This window comes from Siniperca chuatsi, linkage group LG13, assembly GCF_020085105.1.
Source record: "Siniperca chuatsi isolate FFG_IHB_CAS linkage group LG13, ASM2008510v1, whole genome shotgun sequence".
NCBI classification, from domain to species: Eukaryota; Metazoa; Chordata; class Actinopteri; order Centrarchiformes; family Sinipercidae; genus Siniperca; species Siniperca chuatsi.
In genome coordinates, this window is record NC_058054.1 from 29,194,056 (window position 1) to 29,211,859 (window position 17,804).

At 45.3% G+C, this 17,804-nt stretch overlaps 1 protein-coding gene across 1 annotated transcript; it reads left to right on the plus strand.

The window, feature by feature from the left end:
* Positions 1 to 13,840: 13,840 nt before the first annotated feature.
* ptf1a (pancreas associated transcription factor 1a) lies at positions 13,841 to 15,383 on the plus strand. The gene is made up of 2 exons (XM_044218995.1): positions 13,841 to 14,725; positions 14,904 to 15,383. Exons 1-2 carry the CDS (start codon positions 14,107 to 14,109, stop codon positions 15,104 to 15,106), a joined length of 822 nt encoding a protein of 273 aa, XP_044074930.1. The 5' UTR covers positions 13,841 to 14,106; the 3' UTR covers positions 15,107 to 15,383.
* The last annotated feature ends 2,421 nt before the right edge of the window (positions 15,384 to 17,804 follow it).

Here is a 17,804-nt window from a genome sequence, read left to right on the forward strand (position 1 = left end):
AGAGCAAGACCCCAACCGCAGGATGAGCGAGGCCACCGGGCCCCTCTAACCAGCATCTGCAAAACAGGAAACCACAAAAAAGCTCTACGCAAACAGGGACACCTAGTTCCCAGGTGGAGGGGTCGTCACACTAATTAAATATGCGCTAATTTGCATACATTTCCAGAGCAGAAATCTGAACATTGGCTAATGCCAGGTTCAAAATTCTTGTTTCATTTTGTCGACATATTAGAGTCAAAGGTTTTTACAGTGGGGATTTTGGATCTCTCTTTTTATCACTCCATAAATCAGAGATTACTGTCAACAGCCCTGAAAAAAAGCCATTTTCGCCATGTTTTAGGAAGAAAATGTTGAGGCTACGAATGATGTATGAACAAACCCCTCAGTAAGAACTTTCAGAGTATAGATGAATGAAACTGGAAAGGTTGGTATATGTAAGTGCACTTTCCAAAAAGTAATGAAAGCAAAATAGGCCAAAATCTGAAAATTGATCAGTGCATGAAAAAACTGTTTTTGCCTGTAGTGTCTTGCCTCAAAGTAAAATGATACAAAATATAATTAGACATAAAGTAATATACAATATTCAGTTTCCTTGCAGTAATGCTGCTCCGAATATTCAAAAAGAAATAAAGAGCAGAAAACAACATAAACCAGCCACAAAAAATGTTCAAATCAGCGATAGTTTTTGTAGAACAATCTTGTAAACCACCATTTGAATTTGCATTCAAAGCATTTATTGAATCCGTAGGCTATATCAAACCCGTGTGAGAACCTATACCCAGGGATCAAAATGGTCGCTTGATGCGCTGATTCAACAATGTTTTGAATACTAGAGAAAGTGTGCAAGAGAATTTGAGCTGGTTTATCCAGAAAGTCACTTAAAAATGAAAGTATATAATAACTAACACACAGAAACACGAAAGCTGTCTGTGGTCACACGGTCAGCCAACCATCAAGATTATGATTCCTACAGTTAATTGGACAGTAAAATGGATGCAATGTCCATTTCAAAATTTGATTCTAATATAATTATCTGTCAGCTTAATTTTTTCATTTAAATGTTGGCCTTTAATATAAAAAATGGACATTTTATATGCAACAAATGAATCATTTCCTTTTAATATTGGTAACCCTGGATTTCCATGTCCTCCACTGCCCCCTCAGGCCAGAAGCTTTTTTAATGACCCAAATGCCTTTCCTCTACAAAGTTTACATTTTTAGCTTTAGGAATAGCAAAATGTTGTTAGTTCCTGCTAAAGCTTTAGGGTGTAATGCTGTGGGGGCTTTAGAATTTCATAACTGCAAGGTACAATGAAACATTTGGCCATAAAAATGCTAACTGACATTAACAGATCAATTTAGAGCGGGGGGTAATGGTTTGGTAAGAGTAGTGGGACGAGATGCAGCCACCATCCTGGATCTGAATGTGTTCTTCCCTGGTAACCACATGATGGCGGTAGTGCACTGAGGATTAAACAACAGTCTGCTGCAACATTATACCGATTGTCTTCCAGAGGGACCCCTGGCCAAAAACACATGTACTGACACATATACAGTATATTGCTATATGCGATAGTCCATAGGTTAGAAAAACTATGCATTTATACACATGGATTCATAATTAAATAATATTCTAAAGAGTTCGGTCTAGACCTGCTCTATAGGAAAAGTGCAATGAGATAACTTCTGTTATGAATTGGCGCTATACAAATAAAATTGAACTGAATTGAATCATCGTGATGTCAGTCTCTTATCTTTCTCAACCAGATTTAATTTACAATGTTACATTTTTTTTGTTTTTTCACAGCAGATGACAGACAACATTGCTGTTATGTTTCTTCTGTTCTTGTTCATGAAATGCCATAACAATGAGCTTTACTGCAGAGACAGTTAAGAGAGAATTAAGAGAAATCTCACCTTTAAAACAGCGGTTGCTGTCTCAGCACGCACACATATTAAAGGCATCATTATCATCCATAATGTCATGACAAACCTCTGGCGTGGGATTAATATTCCAGGAGGATGTGAGTGATTAAACTTTATGCTTTTTGGGGCTGGTCTTTGGGGGGCTCCGAGGCAATGGTTTAGCCTTTGAGCCCTGCTCACATCTTATCAGCTAAAACTGGAGATATTTAAATGGATTTCTGTATCCTGTATCCTGTATTTGCCTACTGTAAAATGTGTGTGTGTGTATGCTCTGTTGGTGTACAGCTTTTTAATACAGCTTTTAAACATGTGTTGTGCCCTATAAGCTGACTTTACAGCAGCCCATCGGATAAGCTTTCCTTTTTCTTCTGTCTTCATTTTATGGTCGTCCAATTTGAGTGTATGTTGTTGTAAACCTTCAAACACAAAGATGACGTTTAATGCATAAGGTATCCCATGAGCACATTGAAGGGCAGTAGGAATTTGGGGCTGTATACTGGGGTAAGGAAAGAAAAGAAAAATCACATGTTAGCTTTAAATGAGATTCAAATCTCTGAACACTACATGTAACAATAACATCACGCAGCTGCCAAAGAGAAAATATTATCTTAGCATTGAAACTGGTGTTGCTTGCTGTAATTGTTCTTCCTGTTCATGCTGACCATTAAGAGATACCTTCCTAACAGGCTTCCAATGGAAGTGATGGGGGACAAACACACAGTTCTCTTTCCGTGCAAAAATAAATTCCAAACTTTAAAAAACTCCAAAGTCAGCCTTTTAAGTACAAAAATCCCTCTTTCTGTTACTGTCCCTCCACTGCAGCTCAGCACAGAAACACAAACACAAAGAGGGAATTCTCTATTAAAAAGATTGTAACTTTGGAAGAACAAGTCAGACTGCTGAAGCCTCATATTAACTTCAGATAGACTTTGAAATGTAGTTTTGCACAGAATGAGGACTGTGGATTTTGACCCCCATCACTTCAATTGTAAGTGCATTAGGAAGGGATCTCTTAATGACTGGTATGAACAGCAGGAAAGATTACAGCAGGCAGAAACAGTTTCAATGTTCATATGAACACCTGACTATTGTTTTTTAAGACAGACTTGAAAAATATTCCTTTCAGGCAGCATACTGCCCCAACAACCTTCACTAATAAGGTAGGGCAGCCTGTATGTAACCTGGGAGGTGACCGCAGGGCCAAAACAATCGGCGGAGCACTGGATGCACTGCCTGCTGCTGCTCGTTAAGCTTATTGCTCTGAGCTCATAGTAGGCCTAATAACTGAAGGCGACTCAGATGAGTGTAAACATTTTTATCATCTGGAATAAGAGAACAATGTTCACAGAGATTTCAGCAAGAAAAGCAACCTGAAACAATGAAAGTGAGGGGGATATGACCCCCCACCCCCATGGAAACGAAGCCCTTGGTGATGAGAAAACATGCACTGAGCATAGGAGCACTGTTTGTGTTGTAGAACAGTGGATATCTTGGCCTGCTAAACTGAGGAATTGTTAGAAACACATTTTTAGGATTGTTTTGGCTTTTATTTAAATAAAAAAGCTAGAGCTACTTTGGTGCAGAATCAGCAGCTCATTTGCATGTTTGCCAGAAGCATATTCTGAGCTGTGCTCGTCACAGTGGGCCTCATTCACTGTAATTTGTGGTAAACAGTCTTCTTGATGCAGGAATCAATCTGTGTTTGGCCTGTGCTTGGACTGATTCTATTCACCTTATATATGCTTCCTTTAGGCAATATTAAAAGTCTAGGTGGAATTTGCATTGTGCCCCCCAGTGTTTTCTCGCCACTCGCCAAATGCTTGCTCATGGTGGGATTTGTTGGGTCTCTGTAAATAATATTATAAAGAGTACGGTCCTGCTCTATAGGAAAAGTGCAATGAGATAACTTATCTGTTATGAATATATAAATAAAATTGAATTGAATTGAATTATTATTGGTAAACACTCCATACATTTTAATTGTTATGCGGATGATATGCAGTTATATCTATCGATCAAGCCAGATGAAACTAACCAGTTAGCTAAACTTCAAGCATGCCTTAAGGACATAAAGACCTGGATGACCTGCAACTTTCTGATGTTAAACTCTGAAAAAACTGAAGTTATTGTACGTGGCCCCAAACACCTCTGAGACACATTATCTAAAGATATAGTTACTCTAGATGGCCTAGCCTCCAGCAGCACCATAAGGAACCCGGAGTTATCTTTGATCAGGATTTATTGTTTAATTCCCATATGAAACAAACTTCAAGGACTGCCTTCTTTCACCTACGCAACATTGCAAAAATCAGGCACATCCTGTCTCAAAATGATGCCGAAAAACTAGTGCATGCATTTGTTACTTCCAGGCTGGATTATTGCAATTCCTTATTATCAGGCTGCCCGAATAAGTCTCTTAAGAATCTATCCAGAATTCTGCGGCACGTATACTGACAAGAACTAGGAAAAGAGATCATATTTCTCCAATATTAGCTTCTCTGCACTGGCTCCCTGTAAAATCCAGAATAGAATTTAAAATCCTTCTCCTCACCTACAAAGCTCTTAATGGTCTGGCACCATCATATCTTAAAGAGCTCACAATACCTTATTACCCGACTAGAACACTGCGCTCCCAGGATGCAGGGTTACTTGTGGTTCCTAGAGTCTCCAAAAATAGAATAGGAGCCAGAGCCTTCAGCTATCAAGCTCCTCTCCTGTGGAATCAGGTCCCAGTTTGGGTTCGGGAGGCAGACACCATCTCCACATTTAAGAGTAGGCTTAAAGTAGGCTTAAGCATTTTTATCCCATTACTGCATGTTACTAACTCGACATCTTCTCTCTCCCGTAGTTTTGTGCTTTTTTCGTTTCTCTCCTCTCTCCTTCTGTTGCTTTCAGCAGGTATTTCTGCCTCCGGAGCTGCAGAGTCTGGATCTGTGGTTGTGGGCCACCTGCTGTCCCCATGTTCCTGCTCAACACCCACTACTACAATTATTATTATTGTATTTTTAATAGTAATAGTATTACCACTTTACCAATTGTTGGGTCTCTGTGCTATATAAATAAAATTGAATTGAATCAAGCGAAGGTATTGCTGAACACCTATCCTTGCACCTATCTTTAAAATCACCATGTGCAGTATTTGAAACCACCAATTTCAAGGCCCCCAGTGACAATATCAAAAAAGACACTGTGGCAGACATCAATGCACACCTCTGAGATGAATGGAGTGAAAGCTACACACCAATTTTCACTGGGATTGGCTAATTTTTCTGCAAACAATAATTCGAGCCATCAGGTACAATTTGAAAGGCGCTGCAATCACATAAGTCCCCATTCCTGTCTGACAGGCAGAGGCACAGATCGCCTCAGTTGTTCCTGCAGGATGCTCAGATATCTCTCTTAAACTCAGAGTCAAGTCAGAGACCAGACAGAACATAGGCAGTCACAGTACATAGTCATAAAGCCCAATACAGGACCTCTAGAACCTACACATGATCTTATATCACAGTCAAAAACTATAACTATAACTATAAGCAAAAGATCCCGGGACTCCTAGAACCCAGCCATGTACCGCCAACATACAGTCAAGGACCATAGACCGCAGTCAATAACCCCTGCAACTCTGTCATGGACTTTTAGATCCCTAGAACTCAGTAAAAGACCCTTATGGAACCCAGTGAAGGACCTCCAGAACCTCCTCACTGACACCTGGGAGCCCTTCAAGGGCCCTGGAAGCTCCCTGAAAGCCCACAGTTTTACCAAAACACTGTCAACAACACTGTCTTTAATGTAATTAATGTATCCATATTTGCATATAGGACTTACACCAGACCCTGACCCCATCTTGTTACTTCGACAGACAAGCAGACAAGCAGTTCAGCTGAGTTGTTCCTGCAGGACGCTCAGAAATCTCTGTTAATCTTCTCCAATCCTCCCTGCAGCCGTCAACAGCCTCCGGGCAGAGCTGGACTCTCTCCAGTCTCTTCACATATTAGCTGGGCTCTTAGTCTGGAGCCATCAGATTAACGCCCAAATCAATTAGAGCCAGCAGCAGATGAGTCAATTAACCCCCCCCCCCAGCTAGCACCCTCAAGGACTTTTGAGTGTTTATGTTTGACATCTTGTAGGGGAAAAGAAATGGGAGGGGTATTTTGGTCTCTTCCTGAGGGTAGTGTTTGTTTAGAGGTTAAAGAGGCGGAATAGTGACTCTGAATCACAAGATTGTCTGGGAATATCTGGGTGGGGAACAAAGGTGAAATGACCCCCCTTCCTCCAACAGCTACTGTCAAAGTGTCTTTGAGCAAGGCAATAAACCTCTGACTGGCCAGAAAAGCTGTTAAGTGTTTAGAAATGTAAGATGAAGCAAAAATGTTACCCCACCATTTTTAAGTTTTAGTTCAGTTTTGTGTAGTTAAAGTTAAGACAAATTATTTTAATTAAATGTATGTTTCATTTGGTCATGAATTTACTCACTGTTAATGTACAGACCTCTTTTCAAACAATGAGAAATAATTTACATACAAAGGAATGCTAATTACCTGTGAGACCTATGAAGCTGTTGAGTCACTGATCTGTAAATGAGATTGTCTTTTAGTCAATACAACTTAGTTTATGACACAACAATTATAATTGGTTTCATGGTGTTACAGTCTTCCTCTCAGTCTGAGACTGAAATTAATTCTCACCTAGAAAACACTGTGCAAGTGTAGAGAATAATACACCATCCATATTTAAATATTCTTCCATTTTAGCCATCTTGTCAACTCATCATCTGTAATCCTTTAATTGAGAACATTAATATACTTGTTCTGCTCTGTCTAAATACAATTTTTTTTTTCCTTTATGCATGTTTTCTTTGTAATGATATACCTAATTATGAAGCTTTTTTCATGTTTTCAGCAGTTTTGGTAGGGTGTAATTCACTTCCCTTCCCCCTCATTCACTGGTTGCTTGTATTGTTATTTATACAGTATATTTTATGTCCCTTAATTTGGCTCCAAAATGAGCGTAAAGTTGAATCAACACCTCTTCAAAACAGATTGAACAAAAACTGAGCATTATAACCATGAAGGTAGGATTTATTGCAGGGCTGTTGAATTAGACTGCATTACTTTTAGCTAAGTGTACCTAAAAAACTGGACACTGAGTGTACATTAAGTAGTATTATTAAGGTGTGTGCGGTTTGTGTTGTGTCTTACACTTGCGTCTACTTGCACATGTCTGTCCATCCTGGAAGAGGGATCCCTCCTTTGTTGCTATTCCTGAGTTTTGTTAGCTTTTTAAACTTGATAAAGTTTTTATTTGGATTTTTTCTTCAACTCAGGGTCTAATGTTGTATGTTGTAAACCATTCTGGGACAAAAAGTTGGGACTTTGCACTAAAAATAAACTTCACCTGACTTGACTATTTAGTATGTCCACACACCATGATGAGTCTACCTAGCAGGCCTGATGTTGTTGGTAAAGTTGACATGGAACACTGAGCCGTGCACACTCATTAGAGAGCCCTTTAATTTGTCTGTCAGGCTGCAGAGCGAGCGCCCACCTGACGTCTGTCCGTGCGCTGTCCGCGTCCCGCCTGCATGTGGCGGGATTCCCAGGCCTCCCCAGTGCTAATGTAGCAGCTCGCACTCTGACCCCCTGTGACCTGCTTTCATCAATGCCTGGATGTATGTGAGTCTCTTTGAGTGTGTGGCACAGAGACACACACACACAGAGAGAGTGAAGGTTTATGAGTGCACCTATGTTCAGTTAACAGGTGTGGAAAAATGATGGATGTTTCTAGTTCAGTGCAGTTTGCTGTTCCAGTCAAAGTCCAGCAGTTATCAGTTCAACAGGGAAGCCAACCCCCTTTTATCTCTGCTATTAGGCTGCAGGGGACACAGCAGCCCACAGGAGGCTGTCCTCTCTGGAAGAAATCACCTGTGTTTATGCAGAGTTTCAAAGCAGGAAGTAGTGTGACATACATTCTTCTAGTGCAGCGAAAACTAAGGGTGTAGAAGTCAGGGTGGTGAATGGGTGTACAATGCCTGGACACTGGGGTTCATGGCCAGTCTCCTACCAATAATCAAAATTGGTTTCCTTTTGTCATGAAGGTGATCATACCAGAGCCTTAATAATTCTCTGACGTATTCTCTGAGTAGAGAAGTGGCTCAAACCTATCAAAACTATCAGACAAGAACTTCGATACAGGACGATCCTGCAAAATCCCAGATTATGTTTAATGATAATGACTTCTTTGTACTATATCTGCTCATAACTAGGGTATGGTTAAGGTTAGGGAAGGATTGTGCTTATGGCAAAAAACATATTAATTATTATTAAATATGAATTCCTGGACTGTGGCAGGACACTCTTGATCATGTGACACCCTTACTCTCCACTTCGCTACATGGGCACAGTACTTCTTCTACTGGTACAACCCATCCATCCAACATGAACAGCATCCCTGGGGATACTGAGCTGGCTGCCTGACCTCAAACCTGGGGGCAGCAGAGCAGAAGATGCTTAATGGGCTGTTTTGGAAGGTACTGACAGTCTTTTCATTTATGTATGACGACTTTAATGCATTTACGTTATACTTGTCATACTTCATACTGTCTGGTCAGGATCGTTGCTGATTTTAATTGTAAAAGGAGAACCATTCAAAGACTGATGACTGCAGTCAACAAACTCTAAAACCAAATATTCCCACCTAGTCTAAGAACCCGGGACCTCTCCATCCTCCTCACTGACACATGAATCCAGTGACAGATCCCGAGAACCAACTTTAGGACTAGCAGAACCTCATCAAATACCCCTAACATTCAGAAATACTGAGTCCAAATTTCCCCAGCACAACCCCACTCAGCTGAGAAACGTTCACCCAAACGCTGTAAAAAGGTGCTATCATTTTTAAAGGAAATTACAGCGAGTGTTTATTCATTTAACTGTTCAGTTACATTTTCTGGAAATGGTACCTCCACAGATTATGGTCTAAATGGGATTTAAAGCAGTCACTACACTGCCAGGGACCCCACATGTGGACATACAATGGAAGAGTGAAAACTCCTTAAAATCCCCAAATCCCCAGAAATATTACAGATGATCCACCAGAGATACACCTTTGTGTCCTTAATGGTAGCTACAGCTCTGCTAACAAACCAAAAAGTGTGAAATGTCAGACAACTAAACTTTACATGTGATTTATTCACACAATTCACTTCAGTTTTATATACATATAGCGCCAAATCATAACAGAAGTTATCTCGTTGCACTTTTCCTGCAGAGCAGGTCTAGACCGCACTCTTTAGTAGAATACAGTTAAACGTGGCCACAACCCTGACCCCTGGAACCTCCTCAGGCACCTTGAAAGCCCCTTGACTCCACATTTGCAACAAATGACCTCTATGATGTTATGAATATTAAAAAAATGTTTTCTAAAACGTCTAAGCCAAGAATCAGCTAAATGCAGCTACCTTAAAGTGGCCACCGAGCGAAGGTTAGGCTGAGGGATGAAGATGCGTCGAATCGAGTTGTTAAATTACTGTTCAGTAAATCCCTTTAATTTGTTTTAGTCACCCAGATGGATAATCCCCTGTGGCCAGAGATTACAGGGATTACCCCTGATCACTGTGTGGGAGGATTAGCTCCAGCTCTAATTCCAAACATTTGTCTGCTACAGCTCACTTTCTGGTTTTCCTTTTCCAGTTCCCGACAGGAAAGCTGCTCACAGGCACTGCGGCACGCCGCATCCTCGGGCTGAAATAAAGATGGATCCTATTGTAACTTCTTCGCTGAAATTCATGCCTACTGAAGGAAACTACTCCTTATGGTGCTGTGGATCAGGAACAGTAATGCTTTATTTTATTGGTCCATAATTCCATATTCATTTCCTGACTGTTCAAATGTCCTGAAAAGAACTATGTACTGTGTTCAGATGAATTATTTTTGCACAGCTGAATGACATTTCTGTGTGGGCAAACAATTCAACATATACTGTAAGTGTATGTGAAGTTTCAAATAATAAATGAATAATGAATGAATATTTAAATAGGGCTTTTCTTTCATGGAAATGACTATTTACTATGTTTGTTCTCGGAAACTTAAAGGAAATTATTAGAAAATAATTGGGAAATTACAGCCACTTAAAATAAAGTGTTGCCAAGAATAGTAGCAAAGCCCCTTTCCATCTGGATATGAATAAATAAATAAAAAGTCAGGAATGATAAATGAAGTATTTGTGGAGTACTTCATAAGATTAAAGTAATGATTATAAAGTCATATTGTATTCTAATGCATTATATACATATATTTGTATGTTTATATTTTTATTCATTTCTTCTATATTTATGTTTACAGTTTTGTCCAGTTGCTAACGAGCTTTGTTCAACACTGAAACCACATTTTCAGAACTCTTCCCACAGTCAGAGGAACAGAAGTCCGTGCGGACCAACCTGGGAACCATTTTTCATTCAGCGACCGCGCTTTTCAAAGTTCAGGAGCTCTTTTCCCGTTCGTCCTCCACAACACGCAGAACACTGTGTGTTTTCAGCACTGTGTGTTCTAACGCTAACACACACATTCAGAATGATTACACACACATTCAAAACACAATGATGGCACATTCCCAGCATTTCCGCAGTAATTCTGTTAAAATACTGGCAGTAAACTGAAACCCTGGAGGCAGCGGAGACGTGTCTCCTGCAGGCCGCCGGACGGATCGGACGTCCAGCGGGAAGTTTCTCAGCTGTGATGCTGATGAGGACAGAGAGCAGACTGGAAGCATCGCTGTAATTTACTGTAACGAACAACTGCACATGTTGTTGCAGTAATGTGTAGAAAGTATTTTATTTATTCTTTTTTTATTATCATTGCAGCCCTGGAGCTTTCCCCTCTTTTTTCACCTTTTGGTTATAATTTTCAAGTACTATATTCATATAAAAAATGAAATTTTGATTAATTCTGATTCATTCGTGTTACAGATGCTTTCAGTAAAGTGAAACTGTGTTACAGTATTTATGTGGAAAATCAGTGAAACTTTAGAAAAGAAACGTTCATCCATCATGTGACGCTGCCTGTTGTTAGTGTGTTTAGGCCAGTGTGTGAATGAAATGTGTGTTTCTGAATGAGAAGTGTTGCCAGTGTTCTGTTTTGTAGGTGAGATCAGCTGTTCGGCCAACATTCATGCTGCTGATGCTGACTGTGAAGAGTTCTGAAAGTGTGGTTTCAGAGTTGAACGACGCTCGTTAGCAACTGGAGAGAGCTGTAGTGTTTCAGTGGTTGTTAGTGGAAGTAAATGGGAAGTCTTAGCAAGTAAAGGGCTTGACTTAAAGGCAGCAGAAGATGGTAGGATCATATTTATATTCATTAATATTCACATCAGATTATTCATAATTTACTCAGATCTGACTGACGGTGTCATAATAAGGAGATCATGATCACTCTGAATTCATTTATGGCATGGTTGCAAGTCATTCATTTGCTTGTATTTCTTTCTTCTTCATTTGTTTGAGCAACGGGCATTTATTAATGTCTTCCTATTCTTTTTTTGGTGTGTGTGTGTGTGTGTATGTGTGTGTATATGTATATGTGTGTGTGTGTGTGTGTGTGTGTGTGTGTGTGTGTGTATGTGTGTGTATATGTATATGTGTGTGTGTGTGTGTGCGTGTGTGTGTGTGTGTATGTGTGTGTATATGTATATGTGTGTGTGTGTGTGTGTGTGTGTGTGTGTGTGTGTATGTGTGTGTATATGTATATGTGTGTGTGTGTGTGTGTGTGTGTGTGTGTGTGTGTGTGTATGTATATGTGTGTGTGCGTGTGTGTGTATGTATATGTGTGTGTATGTATATGTGTGTGTGTGTGTGCGTGTGTGCGCCCCTCTCGACGCACCCGCCGGTGGCCGGTGAGGCCGGTGTTAGCTCCGCGCGCAGCCTGCTGCATGCTGCACTCCGAGGGACTGCATGGGAACCCGAACACTTGCTCCGCTCGCGCAGCTCGGCCCGTTCAGAATGACAGCACGTTCATCAATGAGACTGCGTGGAGCGCGCGGTCACGGCGCGTTAAAAACCTGCACGGTTCGAATTATCATCTGCTTTTTAGCAGAGGGAGGGGTGGGACACACACACTTTTCTAACATGTCGGTGCGCACACGCATACACACTCCGCTGCCTGAGGAAGCTGAGTGTGAGAGAAGACCAAGTGATGTTTGAAACCGCTGCGACACAAAGATGTCATCCTCCACAGGTCCACTAACCATGCCGACACGTCCGAGGGAGCTTCCAGAGCGCGTGGGAGAGGCTCGGGCACTTGAAATGCAAATGAACCAGGAGCCGTTGTCTGGGTGACGCGCTGTGGGCCCGGGCAGCCCGACACCAGGGCAGAACGGGCTTCGTTTCACGGGCATTACAACGAAAGCCAAGCTGTTCTGATGCAGACCAAGTATGTGGACACATGCGCCGGATCTGACTCACACACACTTCCAAGACAGAAACAGACATGCAGTTCCAGGGTCCAGGCCAACAGACCGCTGTGGATCTGGATCCGGACCACACGTGCATTTTCACAAATAGTTCGTTGGTCAACATCTTGAAGACTGAACCCGCAGGCTTTATGCAGCTCTGGCTGCGCTCCGTCCAGTGACCGGACCTGCGGTTCAGGGCTTTTTCAAACATCTGGTTAGGCGGACTTCAGTGGGCCAGGAGGCTTTTTATAGACCTCGTGGAGCTGGACTCGTGAGAGCCATTTCAAGTGGTTCGGCCTTACGGTGTGAGGGGCGTGGCCTGTTCAGAAGAGCATGTTTGGGCCTTCAGAATCAGAATCAGAAATACTTTATTTAATGCAGCGCCACCGTGTGGCCGGTTGGGCGCAGCACTGCTGCGCAGCTTCATGCAGGAAGGTGAACACGACAGAGACGCTGCTCGCTGTCCCCCGAGTCCACAAGCTGCGCTGCTTCCATTTCAGGGGCAAGACACCAGTCCACTGTCTCAGGCTGACGTCCCCCTCTGCCTCACCCAGGGCGGTTTTAGACAGAGACAGAGGAGGAGGAGAGGTCGATGGGGGCCTGCGCTGTCTGCTGAGAGAAGTCCCGTCGGGGGCCCTGGGGCCCGTGCGCTCCCAGCTACAGCTTCATTATGGAGACAGCAACACAAGCCCCATTTCTAACACGACGTGTTGCATTGACTGGCCACAGGGACGCACATGGCTTTCTTCCCACGGCCAGGCAGCTTTCCATCGCGCCACCAACACACACACACACACACACACACGTGCGCGCGCACACAGTCTGGCCTGTAAATGGTCCATTTTGTCTGCACAACAAAGTGAGCCCTTTCACTGAATGGACTGAATAGATACGTACTTAGACCGGTGGGCAGCCTCCTTTCGGTATACCGGGGAGCGTTAATATGTCGCGTGAGGTGTCAGAGAGGCGCGCGCTCAGTGGACCACCACTGTGCTTTTATTTGTCAACCAGTTCTCCCAATCAAAACCCCACTGGCTGGCACAAGTGGCGCATCGACCACTCTACGGGTGCAGCGCTGCCCACTTACTGCTAAATAAATGGCTCCTCCGCGGATCCCGGCGGGCGGGCGGGCCGCAAGTGTGATCACATTCAAAACATGAAAATCTGTCTCCTCATCATTCTCACATCCCTGTTTACCTGCCGCACACACTGAAGCTAGAGGGCACACACTGCGCGAGTACAGAGGCGGAAAATATTAGAACGAAAGGCCTAAATACGGAAATATGTTTGGTCATTCCTTTGCTTGCTCTGAATAGTCCGTTATATATAAACATAATAATAATTGTAACCATAATAAGGGGGTGGGTGGTGGTGGTGGTGGTGGGGTGTCACCTGTTGGACCAAACAGTACTGAGGGATCCGTCTCTCCGCTTCATGTTAAACAATGGCCATCTAAAGTGAGTGATTTGTGAACGGAGTCTGGTGTGGGAGGACAGCCAGGGGGCGTGGCGCTCTGGGGGATTATCTCGAGGTGCGCCTCGCGGACCGAGCTGTGATTGGTTGGCGCTCCAGGCAAACGGCACGCGACTATGGATGTCGCTATAAAGAACCCTCGCGTGCCGGTTCTTGAACTAAAACTAACTGTTGACCGCGAGCAGCGAACACAGACCAACCAGCTGATAAAAGACGCGGCGTGGCATTGTTTCCGCAGCAACAGGGCCCGAAGCCGCGCGGACGAAGATGGACAGCGTGCTGGACCCCTTCTCCGGACTCGACTCTTTCTCCTCCCCTCCTTATTTCGACGATGACGAGTTTTTCACCGACCAGTCCTCCAGAGACGGACACTTGGACACTGAGGACTTTTTGGATGACGACGTCGACTTCCTCACCAGTCATTTCCAAGACTATTACAGCAAAGACGGCGGTAGCAGAGCAGCGCCTCGCGATGGAGACTACGACATCTGCAACTTGTCCTTCTCCTCCTCGTCCTCCACCTTCTCGTACGGCTGCGCCGACAGCACCCCGGACCTGTCCCCTCGGGCGGGCCGTCACGGCGGGCCGTCACTGAAGCGGAGGCGGCGGCTGAGATCTGAGATGGAGATGCAGCAGCTGCGGCAGGCGGCCAACGTCAGGGAGCGGCGGAGGATGCAGTCCATCAACGACGCGTTCGAGGGGCTCCGCTCCCACATCCCGACCCTGCCCTACGAGAAAAGACTGTCCAAGGTGGACACTCTGCGGCTCGCCATCGGCTACATCAACTTCCTCGCCGAGCTCGTCCAGTCTGATCTGCCCATCAGAAACTCCAGCGGCGACACGCACGCGCAACCCAAGAAGGTCATCATCTGCCACAGAGGAACAAGTAGGTCCATCCGCACGCACGTCTTCTTCTTCCAGATGAGCTGCGTTAGGCAGGGCGGGGCCTGGTGGCAGTGAAACAGCATGCAGTCATTTGGATTAGTCCGAGTATTGTGATGAAGATGATGAAAACAAACGAAAAAACTGATCTCAATCTTCTTCTTCTCCTTTTCTCTCCCAAGGGTCTCCCTCCCCCAGCGACCCGGACTACGGCCTGCCTCCTCTGGCCGGTCACTCTCTGTCCTGGTCGGATGAAAAGCAACTCCGGGAGCAGAACATCATCCGCACCGCCAAGGTCTGGACTCCGGAAGACCCCCGGAAAGTGCACAACAAACCGGGCCTCACAGACATTGAAAACGAGCCTCCTTTCGGCCTGGTGGCCTGAAGAGAAGCAGGCGGCGGGGTAGCTTCTGTCGTCTGTTAACGTCACAATGTGAGCTCACTGCACTGTGCAACACTGTGTCCCAGCTGTAAATACTTTTATCACGTTGATAATTTTATTTTTGTAATTCAGGCAACTGGCAATCATGTATTTATTTTTTTACAAGTGATAATATATTATGTTTTAATTTAATTGAACGAATGAGAGAGAGACATATATTGTTGTACAATGATTTATATTTATATTCACTCTGCAAATAAAAGCACTTACTGATCCAAACGTTCTGTTGCTCATTACTGTTAGCCGGGCAGCGGCCTGTGAGCCGGAGGGACTCAGGTAGTTTCCGTGGAGAAACACATCTGAAGGGGCCCCAGACCCGAAGACGTCCTCTGCCCCCGTCAGTGTCTCTGAAATCTCCCTGTGCTGCTGTAGGGCCCGAACACACACAGCCCAATACTGGGACAGAAATATGCAAATTGTATGCTAATGAGAAGGCACTGTATGCCCACAACAGCTGAAGGTGTCCACAGCGCACGCGGGCGCGCACCAGCATGGCGGGGGCTGTTGAATGGCGCTCTGTGCTGCCAGGTGCTGCCGGGACACATTTTCCCGTGGTAGCGGCATCCCTCCAACATGTGTCCCCAGGGCCTCCTCTGCGGCCGCCCCCACACCGTCAACACCGCCGCATATATGAACCATGTGGGGCCAAAAGCTGCAAACACAAGGCTGGGGCCACATGCGAAGCAGCGCTGCGGGGCCGCGCTCAGGATGCTGGAAGTTTGGATTTTAAAGGCCTCCAGTGTAACAGGTGAGTTACTGGCCCACACTCACGTCATCAGAACTGTTTAGACGATTCTCGTGTTGTAGCTTGTTCCCGGCCGCTCACCGGAGCCGGGCTGCCGCTCACCGGAGCCGGGCTGCCGCTCACCGCAGCCGGGCTGCCGCTCACCGGAGCCGGGCTGCCGCTCACCGGAGCCGGGCTGCCGCTCACCGCAGCCGGGCTGCCGCTCAGTGGAGCCGGGCTGCCGCTCACCGGAGCCGGGCTGCCGCTCACCGGAGCCGGGCTGCCGCTCACCGGAGCCGGGCTGCCGCTCAGTGGAGCCGGGCTGCCGCTGCTCTGCTCGGGAGTCTCTCCCTCTCAGCAGCAGCGCGGCAGCATGTAATCCCATTACAGCCTTTAGAAAGTCAAATGTGAGCGAGTCAATGCTGGGCACCTTCATCTCCTTGGCAGGAGGGCCGGTCCCGCTTTGAGCCGGGGTTAACACAGTGGTAGCATTGTGGTTCTCGCACCTTAACGCCTTTGTGCCGTTGACGGTTTTTAGTGTGCGGAGCAGCAGAGCGGAAAGGACAGGCTGAAAACCTCCCGGCTATCTTGTCACTCCGACTACGGGCTTGGCAAGGCTTAAAAGGACACGACCATTTTACTGTCTGACAGTTTTTATTTCCTTTAGTTCCCGGAGGCCCGGGCATCGGAGGGCCGCGCCAAGCGCTACTTTGGGGGAGAAAGGCCGCTGATTCACCGCACAGACAGGCAGCGGCCCGCGGCCACGCTGCACAGTTGGCCGGGAGAAGAGCCGCGCCGTGCCGCGCCGTGCCGCGCCGTGCCGCGCCGTGCCGCGGAACACAGTGCAGGGAATAAATCCTGCTTTCTGAAGGTAGTCTGAACACTCAACAAATCCGATCACAGCCACATCTCTGAATTCAGTCATATTTCAAAGAGGGAAATCTGTGTATGTTTGACATTCACCCCCGCGACAGGCGCTGTCTGCACTGAGTCTGTCCTGTCTGAGCGCTGGGACAGCGGCCTGAAGGAGCCCATCCTTTAAAGCGGGCCTCTCGCCTTTTACCGCGTCTGTCCATGTCGCTGCTGGTGTTCTGCATTCTCTCACCTCTCAGCAAAATACTGGACACGTTTGAAGGCTTTCACGCATTCTGGTGAATATTTTCCCTGTAATTTTAAAATGTAATTTTACATGTAATTTATTATTATTATACATTCTAAAAATGACATACAGGCCTCTTTAGAACCAGCACCCGCCCAAATGCTAAATGTCATTTTCCTTCTTTCAGGCAGATCCATTTGTTGCTGTTTGGCTTTTTTAAAAATACATTTTTAATAAGTTTCAACAAGTTAAATACAAAGTTTACAAAAACCAAAGCAGCTTACGTACTTCAATACAATTCATACGGCAGAGCTTTGCAGACACTTTTACGCACCAGTGGCTGTGAATATATAAGCGTTGCTTTGCAACGAATGAACAGGGAATACAGGGGACAGGCCATCCGGTCTTAAACCTGCGGTGATTAAAACGGTCCCCAGTGGAGGAGTGAAGCTTCAGTTAAACAGAAAGTGAGAGGCTGGGAGCGCGCTGGCAGAGCCCCTGGACTCATTACTGACGCTTTTCGCTGTCCAACATGGCATCAGTGTGCCAGCTGTGAGGCCGACCTGGCCAGACTCAGCTCCATGGCTCCGCGGGCCGCTGGTAACCAACAGGTGTCTGCTGGGTTCGCACTGACGGAGGAGGATGCGGGCGGAGACGTGGGGCAGGGAGGGGAGGTAGCTGGGGTCTGCCTTCCCGTGCGCTCTTTTCTTTCAGACGTGACCTTCAAATCTAAATGACATCTTTATGAGCGCGTCCTTGTCCCGCTGGGACAGATCGTTCTCCGCCGTCTTCTCCGGGGATGCACCTGGTAGTTCAAA